The sequence below is a fragment of the Oryza glaberrima genome, chromosome 3 (genome assembly GCF_000147395.1).
Source record: "Oryza glaberrima chromosome 3, OglaRS2, whole genome shotgun sequence".
Lineage (NCBI taxonomy): Eukaryota > Viridiplantae > Streptophyta > Magnoliopsida > Poales > Poaceae > Oryza > Oryza glaberrima.
The window spans coordinates 11,518,059-11,534,618 of record NC_068328.1 but is presented as its reverse complement, the minus strand read 5'-3'; the positions used below and the strand labels follow the sequence as shown (position 1 = coordinate 11,534,618).

At 43.9% G+C, this 16,560-nt stretch overlaps 1 protein-coding gene and 1 long non-coding RNA gene across 2 annotated transcripts; both read right to left on the bottom strand.

Moving 5' to 3' along the window:
* Positions 1-4,421: 4,421 nt before the first annotated feature.
* On the bottom strand, positions 4,422-6,213 carry LOC127768294 (uncharacterized). The gene is made up of 2 exons (XR_008016571.1): positions 6,060-6,213; positions 4,422-4,721 (listed from the first exon to the last, which is right to left on the bottom strand). It is a non-coding gene; the product is annotated as an uncharacterized LOC127768294 (long non-coding RNA).
* A 6,260-nt stretch (positions 6,214-12,473) lies between these two features.
* LOC127765875 (zinc finger CCCH domain-containing protein 23) lies at positions 12,474-16,267 on the bottom strand. The gene is made up of 9 exons (XM_052290842.1): positions 14,883-16,267; positions 14,619-14,795; positions 14,319-14,504; positions 14,093-14,172; positions 13,709-13,975; positions 13,507-13,618; positions 13,146-13,361; positions 12,967-13,042; positions 12,474-12,860 (listed from the first exon to the last, which is right to left on the bottom strand). Exons 1-8 carry the CDS (start codon positions 15,845-15,847, stop codon positions 13,012-13,014), a joined length of 2,034 nt encoding a protein of 677 aa, XP_052146802.1. The 5' UTR covers positions 15,848-16,267; the 3' UTR covers positions 12,474-12,860; positions 12,967-13,011.
* Between the last annotated feature and the right edge of the window lie 293 nt (positions 16,268-16,560).

Genomic DNA, 16,560 nt, shown 5'->3' with positions numbered 1-16,560 from the left:
GTAAGATGGGCATTTACCTTGATGAGGAGCAAGTGGATACATTGATGATGCGGGGTATGAAGTGGCTATCTATGGCAAAACGGTGAAGGGAAAACAAGGCTCGGCTACAATGGACCATGCGGGGGTGAAGGGCAAGCAAGAGGCTAGCGCCGACGAACCAAATCCGGTGGTGAAGGGCGAGTGAAAGCTTTGTCATTATGGACCGTGCGAGGCCATTTGAAGCTATGAGTAATCCGTATCAATTATAAGAAGACCGCAAGATAGAATGCCGAAAATCAAGAGGAAGCTGTTCTCCGATGAACATCAAGTCAAAAGCCAAAGTAGGCATTGATCAAGGCAAAGGTATAATTGATTTGGGACTAATGTGCTTAACTAGTTGTAGATAAGAATAGTCCCAATGGAGAAATGGCGTTGACGTTGGCACCCCTCAAGGCGAAGCAAGAAGATGGCAAGAAGGCATTCCTTGTGGTATAGCTTTTCTATTTGCATTTGAGTATAGGAATACCATACTATTAAGAGGGATGCAACATTGATATGTTTGTTTATGTCTCGGTGATAAAAGTGACCTATGCAAGTGCTACCTTGAGAGAAACCAAAGCCTTAACCTAACATATGAGTGGTTTTAGAGCTTGTTTCTAGTTGGGTTGGGTAGCCCTCTCAATAAGCTTTCCATAGAGCCCAAGTTTACCGAAAACTGACTCTGGAGCAAGGAGTTATGACCGTTTTTGTGAAGTGCTGTCAGGGTAGCTCGGAAGTTCCGGGCCCTGGGCCAGGAAGTTCCAGGTCTCGGGGCAGGAAGTTCCGGGTCCTGTTATGTGAGTAACGGCTAGTTTTTTGGGGGCTTGGGTTTTTAATCCCCTTCACCCTCTTCTTTGTTGGCTGCTGATTTTGGGCAAGAATAGACCTATCCAAAACCAAATAGCCCCTCCCAAACCTCCTACCTTAGTGGTAGATCTTTGTGAGTGAGATTTGGCAAGAGATTTGAGAGATTGAGAGGTGGCAAGGTTGGAATTGCATCTATATTGGTCTCTCTAGTTCTACTTGGACAAGGGGACATCTATGGGTATAAATATAAGACCCCCCCTAGGGAGAGGGAACAACAACATATCAATATATATCAATACAAACCAACATGCGCCAAGACAAGCCGCCGAATATTGACATCAGATAAGCCTAGACAAACCCAATATGGTTCTGCGGAAGCCAACAGGAGGGATCTAGCGCTATCTTTGATCTCGCCGAGTGCGGATTCGAGGAAGAAGACTACCCTGTCATCGACTATGTATTGGTTATCCATGCCGCCAAGTCGACGGCAGCTAGATAGGTTATCCCAATTATTGTACTGGTGTGATTATAGTGAATAAGAGCAATACCGGCTTCGGCCAACAGGAGTAGGGCTATTACCTGTCAGATAAGGGGCCCGAACCTATATAAAAATCTTTGTCTCCATCTCTTTTACCTCAATCTCGCATATACCCTGGTACCAACGATCCCCATACCATCCAAATATTGTAGTCGCAATCTCAAGCGTTGACAAAATTCAATGCATCCCCCCCTCTCCCTCTACATTATCTTTTCCACTAGTAATTTCCTCCAAACTTCATGTATTTCTATCTATAGTGTTCCTCTATTTTGAAATCATGTACTGCATAGCATGCAACAATCTATTATTACATTTTTCTTATTCTTGTATTTAAGCAACGTGCGGTAGAGACTCTTGTAAAACAACTCTACTCTAAACAATATATGGAAATTTTCAAAATGATTTGAATCCTCCAATGTTTGTATGAAAATCATCTGTTCAAAATTTGTATGAAACAGAAGGGGGTTTTCCAATCCTACAAAAATCTCAGCAGCAATTCTACCATCCAAATGACTAAAATTCCACTTTGAAACAATGGATTGAGAATATGGAATGAAATTTCCTTTAGAGATTTTGAAGGAAAATAATCATGAGGTTTCACCTCAAGTTTTTCCTATAACTTTAAATTCCTATGTATCAACCAAACGATAGTTTTAGGACCTTGTTTTGAGAAAAAAAATTTAATGAGAACGTCATTCTATTTTACAATCATTCATTTAGGGCCCTCTTTGATTCAAAGTAAAGTTAGAGGAATTTTGGAGGATTTCATTGCTATGGATTTTTTTTCATAAATGGCCCTTTGAATCAAAGGAATGGACAAAATTGAATGCTATAAAATTCCTATGGAATGCTTCATGCCATGCAATTTTCGAGGAAATCTAACATGAGGTAGAACCTCATGGAAACGTTCCTTTGAGTTTTTATCTCTCTTATAATTTCCGAGTTTTTCTTGAGATCCAATCAAACGATTATTCCGGTGTTTTTTCTGTGTTTGACAATCCTTTGTTTTCCACTTACATTCCTGTTAAAATCATACGTTTTCTCAATCCTGCGATTCAAAGTGGCCTAAAATTTTCGGAGCTCACAAAATGAGGCAGGGGTTGTGAGCGTCCTAGGACTAAGGAATATTTTCCTATAGTACAGTAAAGTTCTTTGCCTTGTTCAAATTCAGGAACTAGGGCCTCTTTGAATTGGAGAAAAAAATACAGAAGAAGCAAAGGAATTGGAATCCTTTAGAAAAGGTTAATGTTCATTCCTTTTGTTCTTAAGAATGAGCAAAAGAAAAACACATGAAACTCGCATTTCCTAATGATTCTGAAGGCACTACTATAGAAAGTGTCATAGGTGTAAGTTAAGAAGCCTCTATACGTGTGGATTTTCCAGCCAGCACCACAGAGACGGCATAGATGACCCCGAGTCATTGGTGTCGTTTCCACAACTAACACCTTTGAGGCACTCGCTAAGCGAAAAAAGATTGGCTCGATGCATCGGCTCGAATCGAGGTTCTCCCATTGCCCCAAAATCCAAATTCAAATCCCCGAATCAAAATTAGATCGCTACCAAGATTGATTGACATCACAAAATCATGAATATATACAGAATCAACAAAAGAAAAAACATCCAAATCAGCAAAACCCGTCGGTAGTGCACTTGACGACATTGAGAGAAGGCCGACGCCACCACGGATATGGTGTAGGGCAACGACGCCCCCGGGGGGGGAGCAGATCCGGAAGCCCTCAAGGTTGGGCCCGTTGGATCTGTCATCGGTGCCACCACCCTCGCCGTCGCTGATGAATCCACTGGCTGGGGAGAGGCCGGCCGTTACCTGCTAGGGAAAGGTGCCAGCGAAGAGGGAGAGCTGGAATGAGAGGAAACGGTGCTCGCAAGAGAGAAGAAAGAGGGAGGCATGGGCGAGAGAGAGAACAGGCTAAGGGATAAGGACGGGAGAGAGAGGGTGGCTAAAAAAATTTCTCGTCCTGATGGTGGCTCGGCTCAGTTTTTCTAATAGATGTTGGTTGTTTTAGAACCGACTCCTATACTACATGTGTTGGTTTTTATCTAGAACCGACACCTATAATATAAGTATATATGCTATTTTTTTAAAAAAACCAACACCTATACTATGTGTGTCGGTTTTTATCTAGATTTTTGCCTGATAGAAGTGATAAATGGAAAATAGGTGTTAGTTTTAATAAACCGTCACTTAGAGCCGTAACCTATAAGGTATTTTGTAGTAGTGAGGGAAACATAGGGCATTTAACATCGACTATAAGCTCATGTTTTTTTTTCTAGCTCACGTAAGATCGAGGCAAATCTAGGGCCTGTTTGGGATAGTTTTACATTCTGAGAAACAGCCAGGGGCGGATCCAATGTGGGTGCAGGGGGGACTCAAGACCCATGGATACCTCTGGAGCACCCCCTTCAATTTTTTTCACCATAAATGATAAACTAAAGGTCTTTAAATAGCTAAAGGTTGAAGAAACTGTGTAATTGAGCTTCCCCAATTTTTTGTTCCTGGATCCGCCCCTAGAAACAGCTAGAGGGGATTTAGCTTGTGAGAGTATTAAGAAGTTGGGAAAATTAGCTTTTGGGTGTGTTTAGTTCCACGGCCAAAATTAGAAGTTTGACTAAAATTGAAAGTTTGAAGAAAAAAGTTGGAAGTTTGTATGTAGGAAAGTTTTGATGTGATGGAAAAGTTGGAAGTTTGAAGAAAAAGTTGGGAACTAAACAAAGACTTTCTCTTCTAGTTTATTTGCTGAATTCAACAACTACTTGTTCTCAAAACCTAAGGCCTTGTTCGGTTACTAGGGATTTAATCCCCAAGGGGAATCAATCCAGGGAGGATTGAGTGAATCCCTCTCATGTCACTCAATCCCTGTTGGGGATGAATCCCACCCTACCCACTAATCCCCCTCTCAAATCCATGTGTTCGGTTTGGTTAAGATCAACAATAGCAGGATTGGTGCTTTCCTGCTTCAACGCTGCTATTGAGTTGATGTTCAGCTTGGCAGTTTATATGCATCAACTTCAGAGCATCAAACGGAGGAAGCATCAAACATAGCAACGGAATTTGATAATATCTTATCGTACAAACAAAATATACTCAGTGGAGTAATTACTGTAATCTCCAATGAACATCAAATGTCACTTTTGCTTTTCGTCGAAACATAGCATTATCTAATATAAGTTAGAATATCGATCAGTCCTAGCTTCTACAGTCTATGCTTAATAAATATTTTAGACATAGTGAAAGAAGTGCAGTGCAGATGCATAATTAATCCTTCAGCGCCCCTGCAACAAAAAGATCCTTACAGCCTTCCAGTTCCATAATTTACACCATCATCAACATCTTCTCCAACTGTCATCACAGGAGAATTACGAAAAATTATGTAAGACCATAATAGAGCTGATTGAGGATATGTATATGGTAATTTAAAATTCCAGCAATTGACAACTACTTGTGGGTAACCCCAAAGAGAGGTAGATTATAACAACTAAAAATTAAGCATTATCTAATATAGTTTTGTATGGAAGACCATACAAACTACTTGCAATTTTCTGAAGTTTAACCATGTTCAGAACAATGATCCAGAAATTAAGCAACATGCTCCTATTCCCCCATGCATCCATATGGTGACATTGGTATACACAAATACCATTAACTTTAATCTACAGTACTTCGAGGAACTTATGCAAGCATTGCCTTTTGCCATGCCACACAAACAAAAAATGATTTTTTTTCTTCTAAAAATAGCATATAAGCTAGTTGTAAATGATCATCTTCATCATGCATGATTAATATTCATAATAACACTTTAGACAGAAACAAATTGATAGAGGAATTATTATATTCACATCACAAAAATTAATATCTTGTCAACTTTCAGCATTCTTAAACATGTTGCACATGACATGAAGTATAATCTTATGAAAACATGTTGAACTGAACTAATGCAACAATCCATTTCTTGTTGTACATACATAAAATAAAACCAGTGAACATTATAATGCACAAAGTTTCAGACTCAAGTGTATAACAAATATATGGTGAATGTAGAAAAGGATGACCACCTCAACCTTCTTCTAGTTTCTCTCTCTAGAAATTAGAACGTGTGGAAGTACAATTCAGCCTTGAAAACACTAAACACTTGCTTGCTAGCTACTGGTAATAGAGTGTGACTCTGAAATCTGAACTTACTTTGTAGACAGATCCAAAACCACCTTTTCCAAGCAAACTTTCACTTGAGAAATTATTAGTTGCATCTTTTATGTCAGAGAAATCATACAGTTTAAAGCCCAAGTTGCCCTCTTCTAACCTCCAGAGAGTTATTACATTCTGCATTGCCATGGACAGCCTTCGCAGCTCCGATCTTACTCACCACGAGTAAGAACTCACCGGAAATGCAGCAATCAAGAACTCACCATGCCCAAATCAAGAACTAATGATATGGTTTAGGACGTGCGGCAGCGGCGGTGGCGAATCAAGAACTCATCACCACCCAACCAAGAAAAAAAGCTCATTCCCCATCTGATCAAGAACTCACTAATCCTCACCCAGATCAAGAACTCACTAGATCGAGCAAAATACGAGGAGGAGGACGACGAATCGCAACGACGACGGGAAAGGGAGAAAAGAAGAAAACCCTAACCCTAGCTTTGGAAGAGGAGGGGAGAGGGGAAAATGCTGCGTGCTCACCGGAAAGAAGATGGCGGCCGGAGGAGAGCACCGTGCCGTCGCCATCGCCGTCGCCTCCGCGTCGCGCCGCCCCCGCCGTTGCGCCACCTCGAATCGCCTCCGCGTCGTGCTGCCGCTACGCGTGTTGCGCGTCGCCTCCCGCTCCCGTCGTGAGGAATTTTTCCACGCCACACGAGAAGCTGATTTTTTCCCGGGCCTGGGTGAGGGGGAAAGGCCGGGATAGGCCGGGGTAAAACCCAGACTGGGCTTAACCGAACACACAATTTCAGATGGGCCGGGATTGTTTCCTCGCCGGGGTGATCCACGGGGATTGGGCGCCGATCCCGGCCGGGAACGGCCCAACCGAACAAGGCCTAAATGAAAAACTAAGACTATTTGGGGGTTTTCGATTCTGAAAGCAGCTACAGCTTTCACAAGCTTCCCAGACAGCAATAGTAGCTCTTGGTCACTTGTCTATTCAATTAGGGTAGGTTATATGGATATAAGTAGATAAGTAACCCAATTTATTCAATAATCATTTATCATTACAAAATTTATGTGTTTTTCAATCATCTATGTTGCACGTATGCTCGTATTTTATTCCTTTGTTTTTTCCTATTTTTAATATTTTTTTCAATCAAACGTTTTAAGAAGGGGCCCATAGTTTAATTTCGGAGAAAAATCCTGTAAAATTTGACCATCTATAAGACTATAATATAAACGAGGCAGCAAAGCGAAGCACTGTGTGATAGTACTGCAGTTCCTAGTGCTACCGCTACCCCATTATCTAATTACCCGTCATTGGTGATTGACATTCAATAGCATTGTGCGTTTTGTTATCAGAAAAGAAAAGATAAAGCAAATAGTAGTAAAAGTAAAAAAAAAAAAAAAAAAGAGTACAGACAACAGACTGTACAGTGCCATGCATGTGGTAGTATAAGCAATCGCTATGGTTTTCTAGGACGTGAAGTCACCATGACATGGTCACTGACAGGTGGGCCCGAGAGCGGTGGGGCCCACATATCAGCCACCATGCTAGCTGTGTGGTAATAGTATAGTACCCATGTATAAAATCTTGGGGACGCACTGCAAAGGGCCACATGGGCATAGCGAGCCGTGAGACCCACACAGGTACTGGCTTTTTCAAACCGGGGAAAGCTACACGTACGCTGTACCAACAGCCGTAAAGCCAAGCAGAAGCTTTTGCTGTGCGTGCGAGAAACATGTATACGGACGACGGAAACACCAGTCAACTCCTGTGCGCATATGCAACGCAAACGCAGCATCACACAGACAGCTTCACGCTAGTACCTTTCCCAGTACAGAGTGGATAAGCAAAATGGATTAATTGGGTAGAATGGTTTATGAGTCAAGGAGGTGAGAAAGAGAAATTGCTAGTGCCTAGTGGTAGAGCATTGTTGACCCCTAGAAGCTAGAACCGGCTCATAAAATCGGATACTCCCTTTTCCCCGTTAGATCCTCTATTTTCAAAGACACCATATCTTTATCATTGATATATAAGTCCAAGGTTTATCGGGTCCACATATCAGTATATCAGTGACAAAGCCAAATGCTTTTGAAGGTGGAGGAGCTTGATCCAAATCGTATGGTCCGGTTTTGGGTATTCAAAGGAAAACTTTATGTTATGAGAAACATTTTATCTCTTTATTTCTTTGCCTTTTACATTTCCAAACCCTAATTAATGTTCTACCTTCGTCTCCATAGCAATTGAAGACACTCTAGGTGCCCTGCTGATTCTAGAGCAAGCCTAGGTGCACCTACCCTAACGGGGTTCCTCCTGAGCGGGGGTTCGTAGGTCTTCAAGACGATTATGTGAGAACAGGTACTCTGGTTTCCAAAACAGGGTAATCCGTAATCGGTTTTCTCAAGAAGCGTTACGAGTTGATCTAATTGCAATCCACACGTTGTAGTGCTTTGGTGTTTTGTCTATCTCAATGTCAACAAGCATCACAATGCCCATTTACCTTCTTGGTTACAGGCAAAGAAAATATGATTACATGGCATGTACTCGATCTTCTCTGAAGATTCAGACCCGATATCTCAATCTTCATAATTTCGGTCAATAAGATTTCTTGAACCGACAATTGGTTAACCGATATGACGGTGTATCCAGTCTTAGCTAACTTGACCGAACACTCCCGCGTAGGCAGACTCTAGTGTAGGGGATGGCAATTTTACCCGTGGGTGCGGGCATTCGCTGGTACCACACCCGATGGGTATGGGCATGTGTACCCAAATATTTCTATTCATACATGATTTTTTTTTAAAGTGTCAATACTAACTAAAACATACTAGCTGTGTAAGTGCAACAAAGTCATATATCACTCTAGCTTAGTCATTTGTCTTTTTTTTTCTTGGTGATGAAATAATTTGTAATTGTAGAATTTATGGATTTTGGTCCGTATTTAATACTTTGTGATTATACTTATTGTGATAGTTTAGATATATATGTATCAATTGATATATCACATCATGTTGTTGAAAAATCCATGGATACCTGATACATGACGGGTATTGGCATGGATTTTATTTTACGATGAAAGCATTGGACATGGATGCGCGAGAACTTTGTCGTCTTGGGTTAGGTATATTCTTACTCCACCTGAACCAAACTTGATCCATTGCCATCCCTACTTAGGGCCCCTTTCATTCGCAGGATAGGAAAAACATAGGAATAGAAAAAACATAGGAATTGAAGTAGTATGATTCTTCAATGTGGGAATAAAAAACATAGGAAAAAAAGAAATGTGCCCTTTGATAGTGCTATAGGAAAAAACATAGGATTTCTTTTCCAAAGAGGTCAGACCTCTTTCTTTTTTTCCTGTGAAAATGAACTAAAGGGATGCAATCCTTAGGAATGTTTTCTTTCATTTCCTATGAATCAAAGGCCTCCATAGGAAATAATCCATAGGATTGTGAATCCTAAAAAATCCTATACCAATCCTTTGAATAAAGGAGCCCTTAATGGGAACTTGAGTCTGCTGGACTCTCCTGTGACCTGTCGTAGCGAAGGTGGACTTAAGTTTGGCCGTAATAATCGGTTTGCTCAGGTACCTGAGGAACACGACCGAAATAACGAAAAATAGATCGGATAATTTGGTCTGGCTCCTGTTTTTTTTTCCTTGGTTCTTTCTGCACACCCCAAAAGACATGCCTATCTTTGATCCAAGTCAGCTTGCTTTCAAGATTTCACCAAACCTCAGCATGATGAAGAATAACTGTAGTTCTCTGCAGCTCAGTAAAGAGTAGGGACTTCAGACAAAAAAAAAGAAAGGTATAGCGTTCAATTTAGCAGAAAGAAACTTTCATTGCCTAAAATTTTGCACAAAAAAACATTTATTTTCGAAAATTATCACCAAACTATACATTCATCGTAAAATTTATTATTCCCCCGTCCACAACAAATATAAATATTCTTAGCACTGCTATTCTTGTACTAGTAACAAAAAGCTCTTCTTGAGTTCTGAGCTCATTCCAACAAAATGGATACAAATAAAGCATAATATTAAGAACCAAAGTACTAGTCCATTGTAGTAATACTCTCTCCATCCCATCCCATTTTAAATACAGTCATGAGTCATGAGTTTCCATGTTTAACATTTAATCGTCTGTCTTATTTAAAAAAATTATAAAAAATTTTAAAAATAATTATATTATTCATGTTTTATCATCTAATATCAATAAAAATACTAATTATATAAAAATTTAAATAAGACGAACGGTAAAATATTGTACACAGAATCCCACGTCTTTACTTAAAATGAGAAGGTCACTACAGCAGAAACAGGATGTAGAGACGGTTCTCTTCTCTTGTAGAGACGGTTTTGCCCGTCTCTAGGTGTACTAGAGACGGCCCTGTGTAGAGACGGTTTTCTTCTCTTGTAGAGACGGTTTTGCCCGTCTCTAGGTGTACTAGAGACGGCCCTGTGAACCGTCTCTGAGGCGTTGCCATTGCTCCCGTCTCAATAAACAAGAGACGGTTTTGCTAGCCGTGTCTACCAGGTAGAGACGGTCCATACGGAAAAACCGTCTCTACATATATTTTCCATATTTTGTAGAAATATCATAATAAACACACTAGACACGGCTTCGGACCGTCTCTACAGATAAATTTCTTAGATACAGAAACAAACCTCCTCAATTCTGGCATCCACAATTTTATTTGGAGAACATCAGACTGCATCACACTTTAGTATTATAAATAAAAAAATAGGGAGGGACTTGTCGAAAAATCACACATTTCATTCACTGAATGGTAATTTACATCTTACATGAAAAGGTGAACTTCTGGAAAAAAAATGTACAATTTCAGCTACAGTATCATAAACAAATACATAACTTGGACTTCTCCATCTAATTGAAGTATACTCTCTATTGCTCCAGATTGATTGAACTGTTATTTCGTTAATCATCATCTTCATGCACCCGTTAATCATCATCTTCACATAAGAACCTGCTATACAATGTAACTTTACAATGTGAAAAAAAATAAATAGTGAAAGTGGACTAGAGTAGAGATTGTGAAGGAAGCTATTGATAAAATATTCTGTCAACAAAATAATGACAAGACTTACCATGCAAAACAACACGGGATGGACTATGAATCATGTGAATAATAGATCAAGTTAACTCCATGGTTTATCTGAACATCTGAAACTGAAAGTAGATCACTCGATCAGAGTTTGTGAGAGAATCTATGAAAAAAAAATTATGTCATACAAGACATGGATGCAAAGGAATATGCCTTTCAATCATCAAGTATATCACGGAGTTTCCAGGTTCAGCTTGTAGTGAAGTCTACAGAAGAAATCGTCTTTTGATCTGCTAAGGAAAAGCAAAAGAATAGTGAAACATGATTAATAATGTCCTGCATTGGATATATAGTGAAACAAAATATATATTGACAACAAGTGCAGAGTTGATATCATTTCTCATGATAAGGCAACATGTAAGTTAGCAATCATATATGCATAATATTTTATTGGGAATTAATCAACCTCACCTTGCTAGTAGTAACATGGAGGTGCTTCAGCAGTAACTGAAGTTCCTAAGAATTGATAATCACATATGTGTCAAATAGCAGCAAAAGCCGTCCCTCTAGCTAGTCTGCTAACAGAGACCCTGCATTAAGGTAGGAAGCATATGAAAGCAATCAAAGTCAATATATATATATGTGTATATCTGTTGTTCCCTTTTTGAACTTCAGAAATTAAGGGATTCAGTTCATTTTCCCGAAACTAGATTTACATTGAATGCAGTAATGTTGACAACTTTGAACAACATACCTAACTTTTCAGGAAAGAAAGATCATTAAGAACAATGGCCTCTAACCACAGTCCCAATGAATGCAAATTAAAACTACCAAAGCACACCAAACCAGATGTTCATCACGAATCGTCCTAAACCAATGTATACCTATGTGGATTCTCAATAGAAAGGGAGAACAATTAAATTACCTTTTCTTTGATGAAGCTGTGCAACTCGATCTGATTCCTCACGATAGGTCAATCCCTTGGTCGTGCTAGCACTTTCAATCAGCCAATCAGGGGATCATACTCTGAATCAGCCAAAAATCAGAGTCTCATCCCTCCACAAATCTGCTCCCCACGTGTTCATCTACCTATCGACTCGCAAGATCTGAACCGCGCCGTGGTGGCTGCAATGGAGTGGCAGCGCAGTGGCGATAGGCAGCAACGGCCAAAAAGGAGAAGCGAGGGTGTAGGACCGGAGCGGCGGTGGTCAGCGGTGGCGCGCGATGGTGGTGGAGGCACGCCGACGATCTGGAGCGGGCGCGCAGCGGCGTGCGACTCCGTCGAGGGTTTCGATAGACCAACGATTGTACCGAGCAGTTCCAAAAATAAATATTGATTATCCGATTAATTAATAATTTTAAAGGATATTATGATGGTGGGTGCAGTTAAGTGGGGAGGTAGCCACGGTTTATCTCTCCGTCTCTTTTATCCAACTCTAGGTGAGGGGGGATTTCTCGCACGTACGTTGGGATAGTTTAGTAGCAACGATTTGATGACCCGTAGTATTTTAGTCGTCTATAGTTGCCTGTTTTGCTGTAGTGGGAATAGCATCTATTCACAGTAATGTCGTAATGTTGTACTATAACAATCACAGGTTGAGTTTAACAACCACATGTTGAGTTTAAGCAAAACAGTGGGGGGTAAGTGGGAGACACTGATCTGTTATCTCACCATAATCACCTGATGTAACCGCACGGCCAAGTAGGACCTTGCGGCCAGTAAAAGGCTTCAGAGACCACTGCAATGGCCATGTGCCCTTCGTCAGTTTCTGGGCTACCCCTGTCCTGCTGTCCACATATGACACTCTTACAGCTTGCAGGTAGTACTGTTGTTAAACATGTGAACGTGTGGCAGGCACTTGCCTCCAGGATTAACCACAGAATCAGTATAATATACGAGTAGTTGTTATACATGGAAGAACTGGGTAACATCAATTGTCTGATGGCAGTAGTAAACAAAATAACTGCTAACTGCCACATAGTACTATATTCTCTAGTATAATTAGGCGCACCACTAAATTATTTATATATATATAGAGAAGTATTATATATAGTAGTATATCACAATACTTCATATGCTGCCACTTTTTCTTCCATAAGGGCAAATGGCATCTTCTTCTTCTCGTGTTGTTTAATGGAGCTATCCACTAAAAGGTGAGAGAAGCTTAAAAACGAAAAGAAAGGGGAGCTAAACATCCTAAAAACTACGCTGACACTCCACTCCTTTTTTCCCCTATATTCCGCTAACACTTTCTTTGCTTCATGTATTCCTGCACAGAAATAAACACCAAAAGAAAGAACGCAAAAATGGCAGCATAATTAGATGGGTAGAAGCCTAATAATTGGGAAACGTAGTGGGAATAAAGCAGTGCTTACTATGATTTCTGGAGAGGGTTTCAGCCACTTCCATTGTGGACTACTTTACATCCCGATCGCCCCGTGCTCGGACAGCCTGCTCATTGCATTTGATCGAATCATTCCAATCGCAAGTGATCACGAAATGACCAGTACAATCAAGTAGTAATCAACTGCTCAAAGTAGTGGCATGGCCAAACCTGGGCATGGGGAAGAAGCAGGTCCTTGGCGAAGGTATGTCCAATGTGGGAGGCCGGAGAGGGTTGGCGCTGCCGACCGCACTGCCACCAATATTGCAGCTACTACCGGTGGTGAAATCTCCCTCGCTACCAATGGCAGTGGCAGCGGTTGCGGTAGAGAATGCGGTCGACTTGGTAGAGGAAGCAAACGGGCTGTCTGGCAAGTTGTGCTCACCACTGCTCAAAATACATGCACAAACAATGGTGAAGCAAACTTTCAGCCACGGAATAATTGCAGATTTGTAGGCTTGTTGTTCATGAGTTAATGACATCAGTCCGAGAATCATGAGCAAGCAGAATGCCAATAATGGTAAAAATCTACCTTTGGTCACTATCGGCAATGCGGGTAACCTCACCGGCAGAATCCGCCTTATTACCACCATTGACAACTTTCCCCTCCGATGGAGAGCCGCAGCTCGCCATCAGTTGCCCAGCTGACAATGTACAGTGGATATTGGCAAGTTAAGAGAACTTGATTAATTGACGTCTAAAGAACGAGTTCGATCAATGCTATCTATGCTTACTAGAGCTAGGCGGTGACTCGACGATTGTGGTGGCACCGGGTTGGCCGGAGGTGAAGGCATTGGTGATCGGAGTGGGCAGAGACATTGTTGTCGTCTCCGCCGCATGGACAGCGGCAGAAGACTTGAGGTCGAGCAGCTGGAGGCCAATGAGGCGGCGGCTATGGAGATCAATAGCCTGCTGCAGATCCGCCGCCTGTTGCTGCTCCTCGAGCTTCCGCCGCAGCATTAGCTCGTTCGCGCTGTTGGAGTGCTGCAGCATCCTTGCACCTGACGAACACCAAACCAACATCCATCAAAACTTACAGCTCTAGCAAGCAACATTGAACATCAGGCAAACAGGGCGTCCAAATGGTAGGAGCAGGTAAAGGTTGAATCTTTTTATACCGAGCTGGTGAAAATCGAAGGGGTCCCTGGCGTCTAACCCCGTGGGCGACATGCAGCAGAAATCGCCTTGCTGCTGCTTCCTGAGGAGCGACGAACAACAAATTCACATGCATGCAGGTTGGTGGCTTGCAGTCGTGACAAGCAACGTAGTACTACTACTACTAATTTGGAGCGCTTAACATAATCGCGCATGCATTTCTTCATTCAAGCCGCGTTTCGAACGTACCTGTACTTGTCGGGGACCTTGCCCTTCTCCTTGTAGGGCTTGACGAGCACGCGGGCGTCGCAGATGAAGTGCGGGTTGCCCTTGGCCAAGATCAGCTTCACCGTCTCCGGGTAAACGAAGGTGACGAACCCGAACATGCGCTTCTGCTGGTACGGGATGCGCACGTCGTGCACCGGCCCGTAGATGCTGCAGCGCGGCGCGTTGCCGAGAACAGCAATGCAAAAATGCCAATCAGATCGCGTCCTACCGAGCCCGCCATGAAAGAAGGAAGAAGCATCATTGCAACATCGCATTATATACCTGAAGTAGTTGGAGACGTCCTCCTCGCGGAACGTGCTGTCGGCCGGGAAGGTGAGGTAAATCTGGCGCGACCCGGGGTTCATCATGCTGGCGAAGTCGACGCGGTCCAGGCGCGGCCGCCCCATGAACTTGTGCGCCTCGTCGCCGCCGGCGAGCATCAGCGTGGCCGCGGCGGCTCTTCACACGCGCAAGCAAGAAACGTTTTGGAACTTTGAAATGCCTTCTGGCTTGGAGAACGCATGGAGGTTGCGAAGGCGGTAGTACCTTTGGTTGTCGTTGTGCTGCTGCTGCTGCTGCAGGAGGAGGCTGAGGCACTTGCTGGTGGCGGATGGCGAGGCAGGGAGAGAGCCTGTGGGGGTGAACGGGAAGGCGGCGGGGCCGAGGCGCTGGCTCTTGGAGCGGAGGAGGAAATCCTGGCACTGCTGCTGTTCGGCGGTGGCTGCGTCCATGGCGGCGTCGTCGGAGAGGCCGCCATGGACGAACCTGCAGGTGCTGCCGTTCTTGCAGAACCCGCGCGCGTAGTACAGGCAAGGTTTCCACCCGAAGCCGTCGCCGCCGAGGCAGAGCTCGTTCACCGACGCGCTGCGGCGGTGCCCAGGGCCGCCGTTGGCCCAGGCGAGGCCGTAGGGGAGCATCCCGCCGCTCTCGCCGGGGCCGGGGCTCCGGCACTCCGCTCCGTCGAACGCCTGGAGAGCATGCCCGGGGTTCACGCCCCCGGCTCCGTCGTGCAGGAACGCGAGCTGCTCCTGCAGCTCGAAGTCGTCCAGGAGCGCGTCCCCACCCCGAGGAAAGAAGGGCGGGGCGTTCGCCGCGGCGCCTCCCCCGCCGTTCAAGGGGCTCATTAGCTCCTCCCCAGCGCCGACCATCTCATCCGCGGCGCCGCCATTGCCCATGCTGTTACTCCTCGAGAACGGCTGCGCCTGCGCCCACGACGACGGCGACGGCGCGGGGCAGCGGCCGGAGTTCTGCCGCGACAGCAGGAACGGCGAGTGGGCTGCCGGCACGGTGGGCGACGACGACGCCGCCTGAGGCGGCGGCAGGAGGGCGAGCTCCTTGCGCGCCTGCGCCATGACGCTGTGGAGCAGCGCCTCGGGGCCGAAGGCGAGGCGTATCATCTCCTTGTCGCCGTGGTCCTGGATGAGCAGGAGGCCCATGATCTTGGCGGCGTGGTCAGGGTCCAGCGCCTGGATCCGGGAGAACACCACCTTGGTCGCCTCGTATGCATCCATGGCGGCGCCCAAAGCTTCTCTTCTCCTACTCCTCCTACCTTCTCACAGTCACAGCCTCACAGGCGCCTTTGCCTCTTGGTCTTCAGTTCACCCTTTTACCACACTACTACTAGTATCTGTGTTGGACTATTGGTGCTGTGTTTACACTTATTACGGCCTTAAATATACAGGAGCTAGCGAAGCAAGCTCGATGCTAGTGGTAGATAGAGCAAGATCGAGGAGGCAGTACACTAGCTAGTGCTTCTTGGCGTGGTCCGGTTGCTCTCGGTAGCCTCCGCTTCCCGGAGCTGCGGCCACTGAGCCACTGAGCAGCTCCATTTCCCAAAGGATTGAGAGTGAGTAGTCGCGAGCTCGCTGCGCGCCCCTTTCTTGAGCACACTGGCCTGAGCATGGCTTTCTTGGGCCGGGAGTGGACTGGTGGAGTGGGCGGTGCGCAAATTTTCTGAGGGTTTTGGGGTGATGTGCACATACGACCAGTTTCGTTTGAGATGGCCCACTTGTTTCGAAACGTACTCCATAATTGTAAAAGGAAATACAGGAATATTCCATCCGTATTCGTAAAGAAAGTCGTTTTGTACCGTGACACGATCTCCAAAACACAACTTTGACTTTTTGTTTCTATAAAAATATTTATTGAAAAGTGATATATGTATACTTTTATGAAAGTATTTTTCATGACAAATCTATTCATATAATTTTTACATTTTCAAACT